The 17719-nt window shown below is 39.3% G+C and overlaps 1 protein-coding gene across 6 annotated transcripts in view; it reads left to right on the top strand.

Annotated features, from left to right (window-relative positions):
• LOC105932247 (piezo-type mechanosensitive ion channel component 2) overlaps window positions 1–17719 on the top strand; it is a 148437-nt gene that overhangs the window by 18831 nt on the left and 111887 nt on the right. For all 6 annotated transcript variants that reach the window (XM_021320871.2, XM_021320874.2, XM_021320868.2 and 3 more), the window contains exon 3: window positions 9338–9463. In XM_021320871.2, coding sequence (XP_021176546.2) covers window positions 9338–9463 — 126 coding nt within the window. The remainder of the gene's footprint in view (window positions 1–9337; window positions 9464–17719) is intronic.

Genomic DNA, 17719 nt, shown 5'->3' with positions numbered 1-17719 from the left:
GGGTTGAGTTAAAGTTTTTTTTTTTTTTAAACTTTCTGGTCTTTAAAGCTTGTAAACCAGCTCCTATATCCTCCTTTCATGGCTGTAGGTATTCATCCGCTGGAGAAGCATGAATTACATTGGAGCTCTGCGGTTTTTGAGAAGTGACTGAGGTGACTGTTCACGGATGATAAATGTGGGATTGCAGCCGCCGGCTTCATTGCGCTGCCCGCCACCGCAAAAATACTAAACGGCACACCTCCCGGACCTCTACAGCAATAACACGGGTTTCTGGAGGAGACCGCATGCAGTGTTTAATAATACATAAAGCCATATTGGTGGAGGTGGAGGAAGTGGCATCCAGTCCGAGATTCGTCTCCAGCTGAAATAACAGGCAGGAAGTAATGGGGAGGAGGAAAAGGGAGAACAGAGAAAGTGGACCACTTACAACTTCATCAATAGTTAAATAGACAGAAGGCTTCTAGTGAGGCTGGATGCTCACCTGTCTAATAGCTGTTGACTTCATGATGCTTGAACATAAACATCAGGATTCATAGAGCCAGTTGATAGCAAGGTGGCAACTTTTCTGCCTTTTTAGAGCCAAACATGATCAGACGGGGGCTGGCAAAGGTTCATGATAAGGTATTTGACCCCCTTTACAGATTTCTTCTGTTTTTATATGTCTGTGCCATGTGAATGTATAAAATCATCAAACACATTTTACTTTCATACGAAGACATCCTAAGTAGATACTAAATGGAGTTTTCAAATTATGAAAGCTTTTACTTAATTTATTTATTTATTTGAATGTTTATTTGATAGGGACAAAACAAAAAGCAATTCAATTTTATGTATATAGCGCTAATTCACAACACACGTCATCTCAAGGCACTTTACAAAGTCAAATTCAGTCAGATTATACATATTGGTCAAAAATGTTCCTGTCTAAGGAAACCCAGCAGATTGCATCAAAGTCTTGACAAGCAGCATTCACTCCTCCTGAAAGAGCGTAGAGCCACAGGGAGTTGTCTGCATTGCTGATGGCTTTGCAGCAATCCCACATAATGAGCATGCATGAAGTGACAGTGGAGAGGAAAACTCCCCTTTAACAGGAAGGAAAAACCTCCAGCAGAACCAGGACCGGGCTCAGTGAGAATGGTCATCTGCCTCGACCGACTGGAGGTTAGAGAAGACAGAGCAGAGACACAACAAGCACAGAAGCACACATTGATCCAGGAATACTTTCTATGTTAGAGAGGGTAATGGGAGATGATCTGTCTTCCCTGGATGATGCCACAGTTAACAGAACGCCAGACCATGAGTATCTACTATGAAGATAAAAAAGACAGATAACAAAAAGTTAAAAGTTGAAACAACAATAAACAATGCAAACTGGAGAACAGTAGGAGAACTCAGCAGAGAGAGAAAAATAGGCCCTGATGTCCTCAAGTAGCCTAAGCCTATAGCAGCATAACTATAGAGGAAGCTCAGGATAACATAAGCCACTCTAACTATAAGCTTTATCAAAAAGGAAAGTTTTAAGCACAGTCTTAAAAGTAGACAGGGTGTCTGCTCACGCCGCCAGGCCTTACTCGGCCCCCCTCGCCAGGCTAATCATTGTTTGTCATTTAAATGCCTCGATGTTTGAGAGCAACAGAAAAGGGTCAGTAAAAATCCTGTCTAGGAGAAAACCTCCTGGTCAACATATGCTGGCCGTGATTAGCTTGACGCACACCATGGTACCTGGTTAGCGGGCCGCGCCGTGCGCTTCCCAGCGTTAGCGTTCCAAATATTATGGTAGGAAAAGCCAATTAAAGGGACAAAAATTAATTTTTCAAAGCTCGGTAGGAGATTCTCTAAGCTTTCACGGTATTACAGTATTTACACATATGTTCATCTTAAACTTAAATGTTCAACAAGATCTCATCTATTTCATCCAAAACAATTTTTTTCTACCATTTCTGTACCTCTAAACAATTTCGAACCCATGTGTTAAACCACTGCATATTCTTACCTCTGAAATATTCAGACAAATAATAAAAAACAAAACAAGCCCAACTTTCAAGTATAATTAAACTTTACAGTAGATTTGTAGCTGTTGATTGTGGTTCAGATCCCTTTTCATGTCTGTGGATTTACAAACTATAAAAGATTTTGATCCCTAATCAAACTTGGTGGGTAATTGACATTTGTCTGCAGGAGACCAGCCTATGGATGAAAATTTCTTCAAATCGGTAAAAGTATAAAACTCCTGTTCCTTATGCGATGGAGTTGGGTGACATCACTGCTGGCCATTTAGCAGAAAGGAGGCTTCTACACTTTCATTTTCCTCACAAGAGAGACAGAAAACACGGCGCTTCACAGTGTAGAAAACTAAAGCAGCGTCACTCATCGCTCTCATTAAGGTAACGCTGTTTTAAAACTGCAGCTCATGGCTTGCCAACTTCCCTATTAAGAAGACGGACCATTCAAGCAGCTAATATCCATTTGTTATACTCGTGTTACTCTAGAAACAACAGAACGGCTTGAAAGGTTTAATGTTCGGAGCCAAATGCATTTCAAAACTACTGCTGAATTTAACAGGTGCTTTTATGTCTTTGAGTCCAAATGATAATAGGTAAATGTTATAGATAACGTTATTGTAATGGTAAAATTCAATATTCCATTTTTCTTTCAGTTTTAAACAGAAATTTAGTTTTATTTTGATATTAATAACATGAAGAAATTGTACTTTTACCCTAGATTATAGACCCAATCCCATTCTTTATAACTATATACAGAATAACCATCTAATGCTAATATGACAGCAAATTAAAGGTTTATAAAACAGTACACCCATTCATATTCATTGACACTTTTTCCATTGGCTGTAAAACTATCTTTACTTGATCACAGTGACAAGGGTAAGAAATTAAAGGTATTTACGGCTCATACAACGTCTACAGAGATTCTCTTAAAAAAGTCTGAACTGTCCCTTTAATGCAACAAGATTTTAAGTCATGTCCGTGCAAATTGTCTTTTTAGACTTTTCTTATTCAGTTAGCTCAACATAAACCTTTTTGCAGAGTAGAAAGTTTTTTTTTTTTAGGTCTGCAAAACGAGCAAAATAAAAAGCCACAAAGTAGAATCGCATAGAAAAAAAAAAACATTGTAAAACGATTGTAAATATTCCGCGGTTCACCTCAAGTCATGTCATAAAAACAATCATCTTTTGTTCTGCGTCCTACAGGATCAGCTCGAGGCAGATTGCAATTCCCCTCTGTGTATTTTTTATTAGATGTTCTTGTTAAGTTGATCTACGCACCCTTTCCAGATCACAAAAACAGTGGCGGTGAAACACCCGGGGCGTCGGATAGCCTGAGATACCGCTCAGGTGTAACCGGCCAGGACTTGTATCCCATCTGTCTGCCTCACCTGTCTGTCATCAAGGACGGGCTGCAGGCTGACAGACGGCGGTGTGAGGAAGGTACAGCAAACAAGATTACAGTCAGCCCGGCATTTTTGACTGGAAACTGGTGTGATGTCAGCCTCGCACAGTAAACTGGATTTCAGCTACATATTTGTTCTTGCAATAAAGGATCTCTTGCCTTAATCATGTGAGATTGCAAACGGGAAGGGCCTTTTTATTTTTGTATTTGGAACGTACAAAATTACAGGAATTGTGGAGGAAGAGAAAAGGGGGAGGAGAGATGTTGCAAAGGACTTATGTTAGGTTACTGAACCCAGGATAGCTTCTGTGAATGGGGCGCCCGCTCTGCCGCTTCCCCACACCCCATAATTAAAGAGTTAACAGAAGCAAAAACTTGTGGAGTCTTATTTTAAACAATATTTTGGTACTTTTGTAGAAAAATATGTCTACTTTCAGCGAGGGTGATTTATTGTTGGGGAGGACAGTAGCCAGAGGACCAGGTTTTTCTTTTTTAGGGGGAGGGCAATGAATAACAGAACGTCACTAGAGGGTAATTACTCCCATCGTTTTTGACATTTTAGTTTTACTTTTTTTTGCAGTTTTTGCCTCTCTTTCCTTCTCAACAGCAAACAGGCTTAAATCTGAGGCTTTCTTTCTCCATCTGCTGTCACTTGCTCTGCTCTCTCCTGTCTGTCCTCTCCGTCTCGGCTCTCAAATACCAGGCAGCGCCCAGCCGGTCGCAATACAGGCCCCTCCCTCCTGTTTGAAACACTTCTAAAGAACGGCATCATTTTTGAAAACTTGGCTTGGTGGGTTAATTTGTTATAAAAGCTGAAATCTGGGGGGGAAAAATGCATGTTTTTGCCTAGATAAATGCCTGTTTCCCTTTTTTGCCTTTTTATTTTCCCACTAATGAAATAGTTCTCAAACTTTTTCTGTTACATCCCTATTTGCAGAAAGGATAAAAGGTCAACAAAATAGGTAAAAAAAATATGACTTTTATGGTTCCCACTCATAAGGCACTGAAGCTGTTGCTCTACTTTTACTTTTTACTATGGTAAAATAAACATTATATTAATAACGGTTTCTTACTGCCGTTTTTCAACCCTGCTTACACTATTGTTAATAATATTAACAACATAAAACGGTTTTAGTTTTAGACGTACCTGCAGTCAAAATAAAGGATCACACAAAATGCAACACGTTCACTGCAAAAACAGATCTAAAAATAAGTAATATTGTCTTGAAATAAGTGTATCTGTCCTTGATTTGAGCAGGTAAATAAGATGATCTGCCAATGGATTAAGATTTTTACACCTGAAATAAGAACAACTCATCTCCATCATCTTATTTCAAGTGCAGTATATCTTATTATCTTATCTTAGGGGTTAAAAAATACTTATTCCATTGGCAGATAATCGTATTTACCTGCTCAAATCAAGGACAAAAACACTAATGTTAAGACATTTTTTATTTTATTTTTAGATCCATTTTTGCAGTGTTCTCTCTCTGAAAAGAGACTTTTAGCGAGCCATGAACCTCCAATAATACAAAAACAATAAACACAGATACCTAAAATAGACTCACTGAAAATTATATCAAGACACTAACATGAAAGACAAACATTAAGTTTTATACTCTTTCAGGACTTTATAAATATTTTTCGTCTTGCTGTTTGACCAGAACTTTTTTTATAGGTGTCCTATTAACATTTTTATCTGACACCCTGCAGCCAATTAGAATCGAGTATTCACTCAGACCGTGGTACAATGAGCTTTAAAGTCCAAAGCTGATGCATATTGGGTTTATCTGTTGAACAAAACCTGTATCTGGTGCTGAGCGGCATCAACATTTCCTGACAATTTTTTATTTTCTTTTTTCCCCCTTTATTTCAGCTGTGACCAGTATAATAAATGTTGCAAAAAGTCAGCTTCTAACTATTCAAACCATCTGCACAAAATAAATACACAGCCCACCAAATTTTAAGTATTTTGGACTGAATTAGGAACAGGATTTAACCAAATTCATTGCTCCATTTTGATGGTCTGTTTCATTTTGCCTTCCTCTCCTACAGCATGAGCAGCAGTCAGGTCTGTTCAGTTAATTTAAACCAAATGTTTGGCATGAATAATTCATTAAGTGGTAATGTCTTTTAAAAAGCCACAACAGTGCAGTTTGTCTTACAGGACGTGTCTGTTTCCGAGACTTTAGAGACAACTTGTTTGGGTTTTTAAACTCTAGTTTCCGCGGTATTTGGCTTGAAGGCGTTTAATTCTCATTGGAGGGGAACAAAATGTGAAGTATCACTCCAATATTAGCAGGGAACATTTTAAGAGCCTTTACATGAGACATCCTGTGCCTTGTTGAACGGACACCGACATGACTGATTCCCTAAGGGAAGCCTTTTAGTACTCTTGCATAAATGTGTTTGAATATTTTATGTTTTGGGGGGGATTTATCAGGTTTATTGCTCAGCATTGGGAGTTTGCCTTTAACACCGATCCCAGGTTGACTTTATAAATCCCTACAGTCGTCATACATTTCTAAGACCCACAGCACATTTTTTCCCCCCGTCTCGTTAAGTCTTGTGCAGCCTTCTTCATTTTAGACAAATTGCATGAAAAAGATAATTAAAAAACATTTAATTTCCCCAAAGACCACAGGAGTTACAATGAGTTTGAATGCTGTCAGTTTTAAGCAATTCTCAGTGTGACGAAGTAGATGGAGCGACTATAAAATGTGAACAATGCCTTCTGTTTAGGAAGCGTATAAAATTCCTTCTCAGGGGAGTGTTTGGAGACCGAGTAAGGAACCAAAGCGCCAGACACAAACTGACTTCAGACAACAAAATTGTTGTGTTGCTGTTAGGAAAGATGGAGAACCAGCGACAGAAATTTGCCCAGAGCCCTTGCAGCTGATTTGGTGCTGAAATTGACTAAAACTCCTCCATACTTCATATTTACAAGCATTCTTGTTCTTGGCTGTGATAGGCCAGGAAATTAAATTGGGAAAATAGCACAATTTATTTTTACAATACAGTTTTCGGATTTATTAGGGGTTCCTACACAGTCTCTTAAACTAATCCACTTTTTTAACCTTTTGAAAAATAAATTTTGTTGCGTAGTTGGAAGTATTCAGGAATAAAGGACATTTGAATTTGTCTGTCCAGCAGCTAAATAGATATTGTTGTATTCTGTTTGGGTAATATTTTTTTAAAAGCATTCAGTTTTCTCTGTTTACTATTAGGTTTTGCTTTTAACTATTATATCACAGTATTTGTTATGGAGCTGCTAAACAAGGTCATGAACTTCCACTTTACCAGTCTCTCTAATCTAGGGCTGGGCGATAAATCGATTTAATCGATTAATTCGAATTTACAATTCTTTAAGATTTCATTTTTGGAAAATCTGGATTTTATTTTGCCAATACACTCATTGGGTTTCCATGAAGAGAACAGCATGTGATGCTGAATATATGTTTAGGAAAATGTATTGTCAAAATATTGTTGGGTAGAATTTTTTTTTTTTACCATAATACGAGGTACTTCATTTACTTATTTACTTTTTTTTTAACTTAGTTTGAAGTTCACAAGTGCAGTGAAGCCTGTTCTTAGCTCAATGTGTAATACCACCAGCAGCAAATGTTTTATTATATTTTCATTGTTTATAATGGCACGGCTGCCATCTTGTTTTACAGGCATGTTTCACAGATTGTTTTTAGTTGCACTTTGAATTCAGGTCAACTCCCTGACGAAATGCTTGACATAAAAGCAAGGTTTTAAAATAATTTCTTTATTTTCTTTTTATGAAACAAAAAGGAGGAAAAAACTCGATTAATCAGATTTGGTATGATAAAATCTGAGATTTTTTTTTAATCCATATCGCCCAGCCCTACTCTAATCCGCCATTTTTATTTCTCGGAGCAATTTAGTTGTTTAAGCTGAAGGATGCCGAAGCTACAAGTGCAGGGATTCCCCCTCACTGGCTTAACTTGCCCCCCCGCTGCTACATTAAGCGTTGCTCATTCTAAATATGTTTATTTATACACTAGTAAGAATGATACCAAATATGATGTAGAGTAGGGTTGTCAAAAATAATCAATGCCTCGATGTTTCAGGGCAACACAAAAAAGGTCAGTAAAGCTTCTGTCTGCAACAGTAAGTAGTAAACCTTCCGGACGACATAAACTAACGCTGTTATTAACTTGACAGGCACAGACCTCGACAGACCCCCTCCCTTTGGAGCTGCAAACATTCATCTTTGACTTATCCACTTCCCCCAGCTTCCTGCAGAAATGGCCGATTGGTGTGGAGGGGAACGTTTTGTGACCTGGAAGGGGCGGGGTGTGAAATCCCTCCTTTAGATTTAAAGAGACAGCACCAAAACGAGTTGCTCTCAGACGCAGCTCAGAAGAGGAGTAAAAAGAGGGACGTGGGGTTAAATTAACTAGGAATTCAGACCAAAGCAGTGCAGTTCCCCTTTATATCGACCACAGCTGAATGATTTCATTGCGAAAAGGAAGATCCGAAAAGCATATGTCCCCTTTAATTAGGATACATGCGGAAAAAGAATCAATACGACGGTGTTACAATAATATTTATATTCTTAGACTTTATTCCTTGTGCCGTTTTCCACATGATTGTTGTCTGAATCTGTAAGAGTAATTTTGCATCAGTCGGTGTATTTTTTCATGATTTTCAAATGAAAGATGTCTTAGGCGGATGAATGGATGGACAAATTGATAAACAGCAATCTTCTGTCACCTTTCCATCACTTCCCATCTGTCAGTTGATTCTTGATATGTTACTCATCCATAACTTATCCATCCATCCATCCATCCATCCATCCATCCATCCATCCATCCATCCATCCATCCATCCATCCATCCATCCATCCATCCATCCATCCATCCATCCATTTGTTTGTCCATCCTTCAGTAACTCGAATGTCTGGAAATTTGAGTTTGGAGAGGTCTGTATGCTTGACTTGGTTTAATACTTAGTAACCGTTACTAGAAGCTGGGGGCTCAGTGGTAGCGCCTCAATTTAGCCAGGATATTGCACAGCACCACAGTAAAACTACCCCATGCAGATGCTGTAAACTTAATGAGCAGAAAACATTGCCACATTTATAACCACTGGATCTGAGCGAGTAGATGTGCCTGATAACGTAAGAGGTTGAAACCGTGAAATAGAAGAGAAGGCTGCAACTTTTTCATATAGGTGTCAAAAATATGAATCGGTTACAGAAATTAAGTTTTTTTTTTTTTAATGAGTTTCAACAGTCCTACAATAGGAAATGATCACCACAACAAGTCCTGAAATGATGCCAAATACCTGTAGGTGCACCATAAAGCAGCCATGTGTCGAACAGCTGCGGCAGCTCCCTTCCCTCCCTCCCAGGGTCAGCCATGCCTTCTGGCGGCTCCCGTCTTCATCAGCACTAATCTGGAGAGAACCAAACTCCTTCACCACGTTTTTAGGTTTTTTCATGACCTCAGACGGCGACGTCAGGCCGTCACCATAAACCAGAAGCCAAATCAGCGGTGAATAAAAGCCGGTTCTGCTCCTGTGACAATGAATTAGAGACTTAAAGGCCTTGTGGTCCGCCAGAATGTTTATTTAACTTTTTCAACAGAAATAAGCCGGGCTCGGCGGCGTTACTGCCAGCTTTTTTGCCCGCGTGCGCGTCGTCATTCCCTGAAAAAGTCTCCTAGGGGCCCTCTCCCAGTTGGCCCACGTCTCCTTTTGCAGCTCACTCTTCTCAATGTGTAGCGCATACTATCAATAGAAAACAGCTGTACATTTTTAATGCATTCCTCAATAACTACTGTGTTTGAAAAAGAAAAAGAAGAAAAAATGGAGAAATACCAAGAACATTTTAAGAGAAAGCTCTTAAACCACCAGTGCATGAGCGTGTTGAACTCACTGTGCTCATTCTTCCTGTTCAGGCCACACAGGGCGTCTGCTGCAGTCCCTCTGCTTCACCAGTATGTCCTTCCTGCTGCTGCACATCATCTATCAGATTACCGTCAACAGCCTCCTGGCCGGGAAGTCCATCTCCTCCGACTTCAACTGTGAGTACACTGCAGCCCTTGTTGTGATCGAAGCTTTGAGGCAGAGCTCCGTTGTGTGCAGAGGAATTGAAGCCTGCCTCAGGAACGGACCGGAGTGACGGACTTCCATTGTTCCTGTCGCTCCGAAAAAGGAGATGAGAAAACCTTTTTTAGTTTGATTAAAAACCGCAGATCCCAGATTTATTTATTTGTTTTACATTTTCCGAGAGCAACACAAAGGTAAAGATGATGCTTGAATTAACGTTGAACTGACTCCAGGTTATTGGTGGTTAGTGCCCCTGGTGGAAATCTGCAGTTTTGCCGCATGTTTGTTCATGTCAGACACATGTGTCCCATTAATCCCGCAGGCCAGTTCCTGTTTGAACTCTGAACTCAGCCACTGATGTGGTGTCATTAAAGAAGGTGGAGCTTTTCCAACCGCCTGAAGCGAGAAAGGGTCCACATTTTGTAGAAATATGACCACTTTTATTGCTTTTTTTTTTTTTACTTTCTACAACTTTCTGTAACTTTAACCTTACTTACAGAAATCATAGTTTTTCTTTTTAATCCTGGAACAAAAACGTTACTTACGAGAGCTTACACAGTGCTTTTTTTTTTAACATGAAGGTTATTTCAAAAACATACAGGTTACTTTCCCACAAACTAACAGGCTAGGAACACATAACTTATTTAAACTCAAAAGTTACTTTTGTTGGAAACTATACTTTCTGAAACTCACAGTGTCTTATCCTGGAGCTTATAGGGTTCTCCCTCTGAAGCGTAATAGTTAACGTAACCCATAAGTTACTTTTTTTTAACACTTATTAGATATTTTCTGTAAATAACAGGTCACTGTCTTGAATATGGGGCTACTTCTCCAAAGCAAACTTATTTCTTAGGTTACTTAAGTTTAACTTTAAGAGTACACATCTTGTTACTGAAAAGGGTTTTATAAATAAACATGCCATGCCTTACTTTTAGGAACTTGATGATGGAAGGGTATCCTTTGACACTAACTAAGGCCCAGTTCCCACTGCTGGGAAATGCAATCCAAGTCCAACTTTTATGGGCATGAGGAGTTCAGGTCAGGCTTTTTAGAACCAATGGGAACGCTCAGATTTGGCCCATATCTGATTTTGTGTTTCCATGTCACCTTTGAGCCACTTCCAGATGTGGTCCTAAATCCGATTCGTATCTGATCATTTGAAATATGATACCAGTGGGAACCACCGAGGCAGATTTGATCCCACTTTGACTTTACTTTCCATCGATACATGGGTGGCGGCTGGAAGTGATAGCAGTTAGCATTAGCAAGACAGACTGCTCGGTGGAGGGACAGCAAGATGCTCCACCTCATCAATATATGGAGTGAAACCTCTCTCTTCAAGCCAAATTGGCTCGTACACTGCAAAAACGGATCTAAAAATAAGTAAAATGTTCTAAAAGTTAGTGTGTTTATCCTTGATTTGAACAGGTAAATAAGATTATCTGCCAATGAAATGAATATTCTGACCCCTAAAATAAGATAATTAGACATCCTGCCCTTGAAATAAGATGATTGAGATGAATTGTTCCTATTTTAAGTGCAAAAATCTTATTCCATTGGCAAATCATCTTATTTACCTGCTCAAATCAAGGACAGATACACTAATTTTAAGAACATTTTACTAATTTCTAGTTATGTTTTTGCAGTGTATAGGAACTGGATAGAGGGCATAGTGCAAAATCTGTGTACAATCCTGCAAACGTAGGACTTTGCAATCAGTCTAGTTGCAACCATGTTGTATCGCATTTCATCGGGGGCAGCCTGTGGTAATCTGGTAATCTGCCCCGAAATCTGAAAAATGGCAGAATACAGAGTTTCAGTTTCTTTTTATCTCTATAATTATCTGTATAATTCCCATACGCTGACTCAATAAACGGCTTCTGCTGGACACTTTAACCCACAACACCTATTTCTTCCATGTTACCCAGACCTAAGGGTGCTGGAAATTAAGTTATTGTTCTTTTGTGCAAGCAGGTCAGTGGTTTGGAGCCGCAAACAGTTCACACTGGAGTCAGATATAGGAAGCATTTTATAGCTGACGTGAAGAAGCATGCAGAAAAATTTTATTTCAGAAAAAAATCGGTGTTGAGCATCAAGATGTGCAATGTGAGCGTAACATTAGAGGTTAGTTTTTCAGAAACTCAGAGGTTACTTTTTGTAATTTACATGTTGCTTCTCCTGAAATTTACAGATTATAGATTTGCAATTTAAAAATTGCTGTCCAAAAATGTTTAGGTTACTTATAGGTTTGGTTTTTTTGGGCGTATAGGTTGCTGTTCTTGGAGCCTACAGGTTACTTTCCTAAAACCCAAAGCCTACATTTTGTAATTTCTTGATGTTTACAGGTTACTGCCTCGCAGGGCCGGTTCTAGACAGGGGCCAACAGGGGCCCATGCCCCTGTTATGGCCCCTGTACTAAAGACATGATAATAAATACACTTCTCATAATTATTTGCAATGGCAAAGAAACCATAACTGATTGGTCATTTGGACCAATATTATTTTTTTACCTATACAGTTTTACTCTAAAAATAATTTAAAACTTAAGATGTTTCACGTTTAGCTTATGAGCTGGGAGCAAAGTTTTAACTGCTAGATCAGGGGTCTTAAACCTGCAGTTCCAGAGCCACACATGGCTCACTTAATATTATTACATTATATTAATATATTATATTATTATTATATTTATTGTTTTTTAAGTTTTTTGTTCTGTGCCCCTGTGAAAAAACACTGGCCCCACCTTGGCCCTCGGTAAATTTGGTCTAGAACCGCCACTGCTGCCTCACAACATATCATTCAAGAACACTACTTTTAGGAACTTTTCTTTCCAGACCTCACGAGTTACTTTTCATGCCGCCTACAGGTGGCTTTCTGAAACTTAAGGCGCATTTCTTCTGGAGCTTACAGGTTACGTTCCTGGAACCCATGGACTAGTCTCCTGGAATTTAAATATTACTTCTTGTGCATCGAGCGTCATGATCCGTAACCCTGGCCTGAATCTAATTAACTCTCTTGAAACATGCGCTGATGCAAAAACAAAAATCCTGCGAGCAAAGCAAGCAGAATAAGCCACTCACTAGCTGTTGGAAAGGTGTTAATAGCTGGCTTCAGGGCTGCTCAAGAGACGTGGTATCAAGCTGTAAAATTTGAATATGTCTAGACGAGGGACACAGCCTGACCTTGTGCTCCAGTGACTTGTTCTTTCTAATGAGAGCAGCTTGCTTTGCTCGGTTGAGTCTCGGCCAGCTCGGCGAGCAGCACGAACCTTATCACCTCGGGCGGAAACACACAGAGCCGTTCAGAGAGCGGAGGCTAAATATGCTCTTCATTAGTGGATTCTCAGGGGCAGTGAGCCTTTTTTTGGCAGATCGTACGTTCGTTCTGCTTTATCTCACGTCGCAAAATTCATTCAGCGACCTCTGTTTGAAAGTTTATATGTGTTTGTAAAGCTTTCCAGACTGATCACTATCACTTTGCATGTATTTTTTGATTGTTTTAGAATTAGGCGTGATGTTTTGCTTTTTTAAAAAAAAAAAACAAAAAAAAAAAAAACATTTTTTAGCCTACTGTCTAGTAAGGCGATTTCTTGATTCTACGGATCTGGTATTAATTGGGTCAGTGTGTGACTAGTGAACTTCAACACAGCTGACAAAAAAAACAATAAAAATGCTGTAATCAGAGTTTATTCATGATTTAATATTGGGGCAATTTTTTTTTTTCTCCATTCACATAATTTAAAGTGTGTTTTCTGCATTTACATGTATTATATATTCACTGCATGACAACCAGGTCATTTATTAGGTCATAGTGCTACTCAAAATTTTCACTAGCCACATTTTCTGTTTGTATTTTGCTTCTGAGGATTTAGACTTTCTTGAAATCTTAGGAAGTGTTCTTAAAGTCAAAGTCCCCTAGGATTTCTAAAGGTATTTCAACATTTTCTTTGGCTTTTTTAAACTTATTTTCTTTCCGTTTCAGGTTCCTGACCATGACAGCGTTATTAGGCAGTGCATGCTTAAACCTTCCAGCAAGAATGAGAGAAAGCAGTATTGTCAGGATTAGGAAATTATCTCCAGTAGATTGAATGCATCTGAAAGTATTGCAACTTGCAACTATTGATTGAGAGGGTGTTTTATTTTCTCTCTGCAATGATTATTAAATATGTTGCAGAAATGTTATCTCCATAAGCTAACCTGAAACCATTCCTATTTAAGTTTTTTTTTTTTTTATTGAAAAAGGAAGTCTGACATTATAATTGTACTATTTCTGACTAGATGGCTTATCTCAGATGTCTATATCGGGCTTTTAGTCCCCCTGACGCCCTTTTCCTTTTGGACGGCCAGTATAAACAGGGAGTCCTCCTCTTCCTCCTCCTCCTCCTCCTCCATGAAGTGGTTACCCTTCCTCTGGATAACTTGGTAGACGTCCCTCTGTTTGTAGCAGACAAAAAAAACTCAAGATCTCTGAGCTGAGCTCCGCATGAACCAGAAAACCTTTCCTTGGAGAACTAACACCTCGGGCTGTTATGGCAGGTCGGGGAACGGTCGCCAAATGAGCCATAGACGGCTTCCTTCGGAGTCATCTGTCATTCCTTTGCGCTGACTCGACGCGGATGAAGCCGCGTTTACAAACTGTTTGTATTAACCGCGAAGGAGCACCAGATGGGTGGAGTTTTGCTGCATTTTCGTGTCGGCTTAATTGTCCACGTAGAAAAGTACCCTCTCTGACTTCCAGATATTTTCCTGCAATTGTCCAAACTTCTTGGCAGCCAGATGTCTGACAGCTTCGAAGGTGTAAAACAAGCCTTTGATCTCCAACAACTATGACATGCACACATGTTGATGCTTTGTATTCAAAGCGTGTGAAACGGGGTGACTGGCGTTTGGCCTGTCGGAGATAGAGGAGAGGTCAAAAAGCGCCGCCTGGAAGCACAAAGGGCGTTTTATGATGCTGAACGGTTGACGTAAAGTCTGGAGGACAGGTATTTTTGTTCCCAGCTGGGGTGAAATGCTCGCCCCGCCTCGACAGACTGAAGGTCTCACACTTTCTTCCAGAAGTCTCCATGCAGAGCTCAGTTTGTTTTTCACAATATTTCCCTGTCATGTTATGGATCAGACTACCTCATTTTACCCCTGGCATTCCTCAAGCATGAAGTCACACTCAGGACGGGGGGTTTCCTCCCACACCTGAAAGCTTTAGCGTTGGCAGGGAGAAATTACGCGTTGCAGATGTTTGGAGTCGGGAATCATTTAAACGGACCGGCGTTTATTTGCTGTCGCCGGGTTTATTTGAAGTTTGGGGCCGGGTAGTTTGGCTTTACCTTTTCATGGGTTTTTAAAACAACATGACGGGACTTTATCTTAGTCTGTGCAACTCTGTGTTTCATCCTGCCTATTTTTGGGTTCTGTAGGCATTTCATTTTTCACCACTGCACTTTTTTTTTTTTTTTTTTTTTTTTTACCCGAAACGCTCATTTTCACACACTAAGTGCATGAGTTTAAACTCAGCTCAACCTTAACTCAAAGATTACTTTCCTGAACTCAAATGTTATCTTCTTATAAACACCAGAAAGTTTCTGGAGTTTATTTGTTACTTTCCTTCATGGCACAGTTTACTTTATTTTGTGTTTTTGTTATGCCACTAGTGGCCTTTATTTGAAAGTAGGCTGAAATGGGGGAGAGAGAGGGGGCAGACGGGCCGGGGCTCAAACTTGGGGTGGCCGCTTAAAGGATTTAGGCCCGTGTACATGGGTCGGGTGCTCTGCGGATGGGCACAGGCTACTTCCTGAAAAGGATGGTTTACTTTGCTAGTAGCTTCGAGGTTACAATGCTGGAGCTTGTTGGTTATTTTGCTTTATCTGGAAAACTCCTTTTTAGATCTTTCAGGTTACGTTCCTGGAACTCAAAGGCTACTTTCTAGCACCTAAAGGTTACTTTCTGGAACACACAGGTTGTTTTCTGTAATTTCCAGATTTCTCTTTTGTAGCTTATTTATCACTCTCCTGTAACTTGCAAGTTAGTTTCCTTTATCTCCCAAACTCCTTTCTGGAGCTCACGGGTTACTTTCCTGGAACTCATAGGCAACTTTCTAAAACCTAGAGTTTACTTTCCCAGAATGCAACACCAGTGAAACACACAGATTACTTCATGAAACATTGCGATAACCTTTACGGTCATGTTCAATAAATTAGAATATTTTTGAAAAGTTATTTTGTCTCAGTAAATCAATTTACTACGTGAAACAGATTCTAAAGACTAATATGGACTGATGATGTTTTGAAACTGTTATTTCTGTTAATTATGATTTCTATTTCCACCTCCCGCTAATAAAAGCTCAGCACTTAAGATTAGAATATTGCATCAAACTAGTAAAAAAGTAAAATCTGTCATGCAGAAATGGGAGTTTAATAAAAAAAGTATGTTTGATACTGGCTAAAAGGTTATCTTTTGAAAAAAAAAAAACTTTTAATCTGACAAACAAGCCTCATAGAAATGCATATTCTATTTTATTGAATAACACAATGCAAAGGGTACTTTCTGTGACCACAGGTCTACCTTTCCTATAATTTGCATTTTTACGTTATGCAAGTTACATAAGTGACAGTGGTTGCAGAAATTATTTTTCTTCAACTGATTTTTAGCATAGGATTCATCTACACAGATCACAGTCCTTGCAGGTTTCCAGCTTTTGTTTAGCTTTGTGTTGGGAATGACGCATCCTGATAACGATCCGCCACAGAGAGCTGAAAAGATGGAAAACTACTAGAAAGTCTGCAAATACAGAGTTTTGAATCAGTGCTTTGTATTTTGCTCACTCAGAAAATGTAAACTGTAATCCACTGGAGTAGGAATGAGAGAGAGTTTCTATGACATTTCTCTCATACAGATTGTAAAGAGATTGGGGATTTCAGGCCTTGCTCATTACAGACATTATGGAGACGTCTACCTCCTTTCACATGGGAAGTAGACTCTGTAATGCAAATGTTAGTTTTTTGCAAAAGGTACCAGAGGAATGTAATATTGGCATTGCCGCTGTTGTCTTAATTTTCAAAGCTGGCCATCAGCGATAGGTGCAGCTGTCCTCCCTCACTGGGCTTTTGGCATTGGGGCTATCCGTGTGGAGGTGGACAGTAAAGTCTTAAGAGCTCGGTTTGACTCTGGGTGAAGTGCTTCATGTCAGGGATTAGTCATGTGGCTTCCTCCCTTCACAGATGTTTCTGCCTTTTTAAAAGTTCACAACAAGCCATTTGTCGACCACCCACTGAACTGTCTCCTCTTATTTAGCAACCAGAGCCTAGTTTCTTCAGCCTGAAAATCAGCCTCAGAACTTCTAGCTTTTGCAAAGTAAAGTTTCAACACTCAACGTCTGCAAAATTATGAGTTTGGGAGAAAAAAAAGTCACAGAAATTTAATGTTGCATTTAACACAACTAAATTTGTGCAAATCTGTTGGGCAATAAAGCAGACAAATTGGAGAAAGTTGCACACCCACAGCGTTGAGCAGCTGTAGTTAAAGCACCCAGAGCAGTTTGGGTGTTTGGTGCCTTCTGAAAGGGAGCACCTATAATAACGATTAAAGAAGTGACAGGGAAGCAAACACGCAACCTTTAGTGGTCCAACGTGATCTCTCTAACCTGCATACTTTAATTTTAAATCTACTGCTACAGCTGTTTCTGGATTCATGGACATTTATGTACGCGGGCTGTTTTTGTTTTTGCTGTGTTGACGTGTGAATGGTTTTGTGGTTGTGTTATAATCTCTGGTTAATTTTATCCATGCGTCATTTCTGTCTGTTTTTGGTGTGTTTGTGCCTTTTAAAGCTTGTTTTCTGCTCCAATTTTAAATCTGGCCTCAATTATTAATCGTCACTCCTGCACCTTGTTGACCGCTTTCCTCGGTATATGCAGCCCTCCATGTTTCCCTTCCTGTCCAAAATGTTGAAGTTTAGCAAGTCCTTGGAACGTAATGAAAATTTAAAACAAATCTTTACTCGACATTTAAAGTTAATTCTTGACTAATGTCAAATAAAATCCCCCAAATGAGCTACTTTCATGTGTGCAAATTTTACTAGACCAAAATGTTCTGATGATTTGATTTTCAAACCAATAGGGTTCATATGTGCAACATAAACAGTCTTTATGAAAATAAGTAAATTCGGAAATTTTGAAAAACTAAGCCCCTGTTATCAAATAATTGAGCACAGCAGGTAAAATAATTACAGTTGGTAGTATGG

The sequence above is a fragment of the Fundulus heteroclitus genome, chromosome 6 (genome assembly GCF_011125445.2).
Source record: "Fundulus heteroclitus isolate FHET01 chromosome 6, MU-UCD_Fhet_4.1, whole genome shotgun sequence".
In the NCBI taxonomy this organism is placed as follows: Eukaryota; Metazoa; Chordata; class Actinopteri; order Cyprinodontiformes; family Fundulidae; genus Fundulus; species Fundulus heteroclitus.
This window is presented reverse-complemented; position numbering and strand designations above follow the sequence as displayed.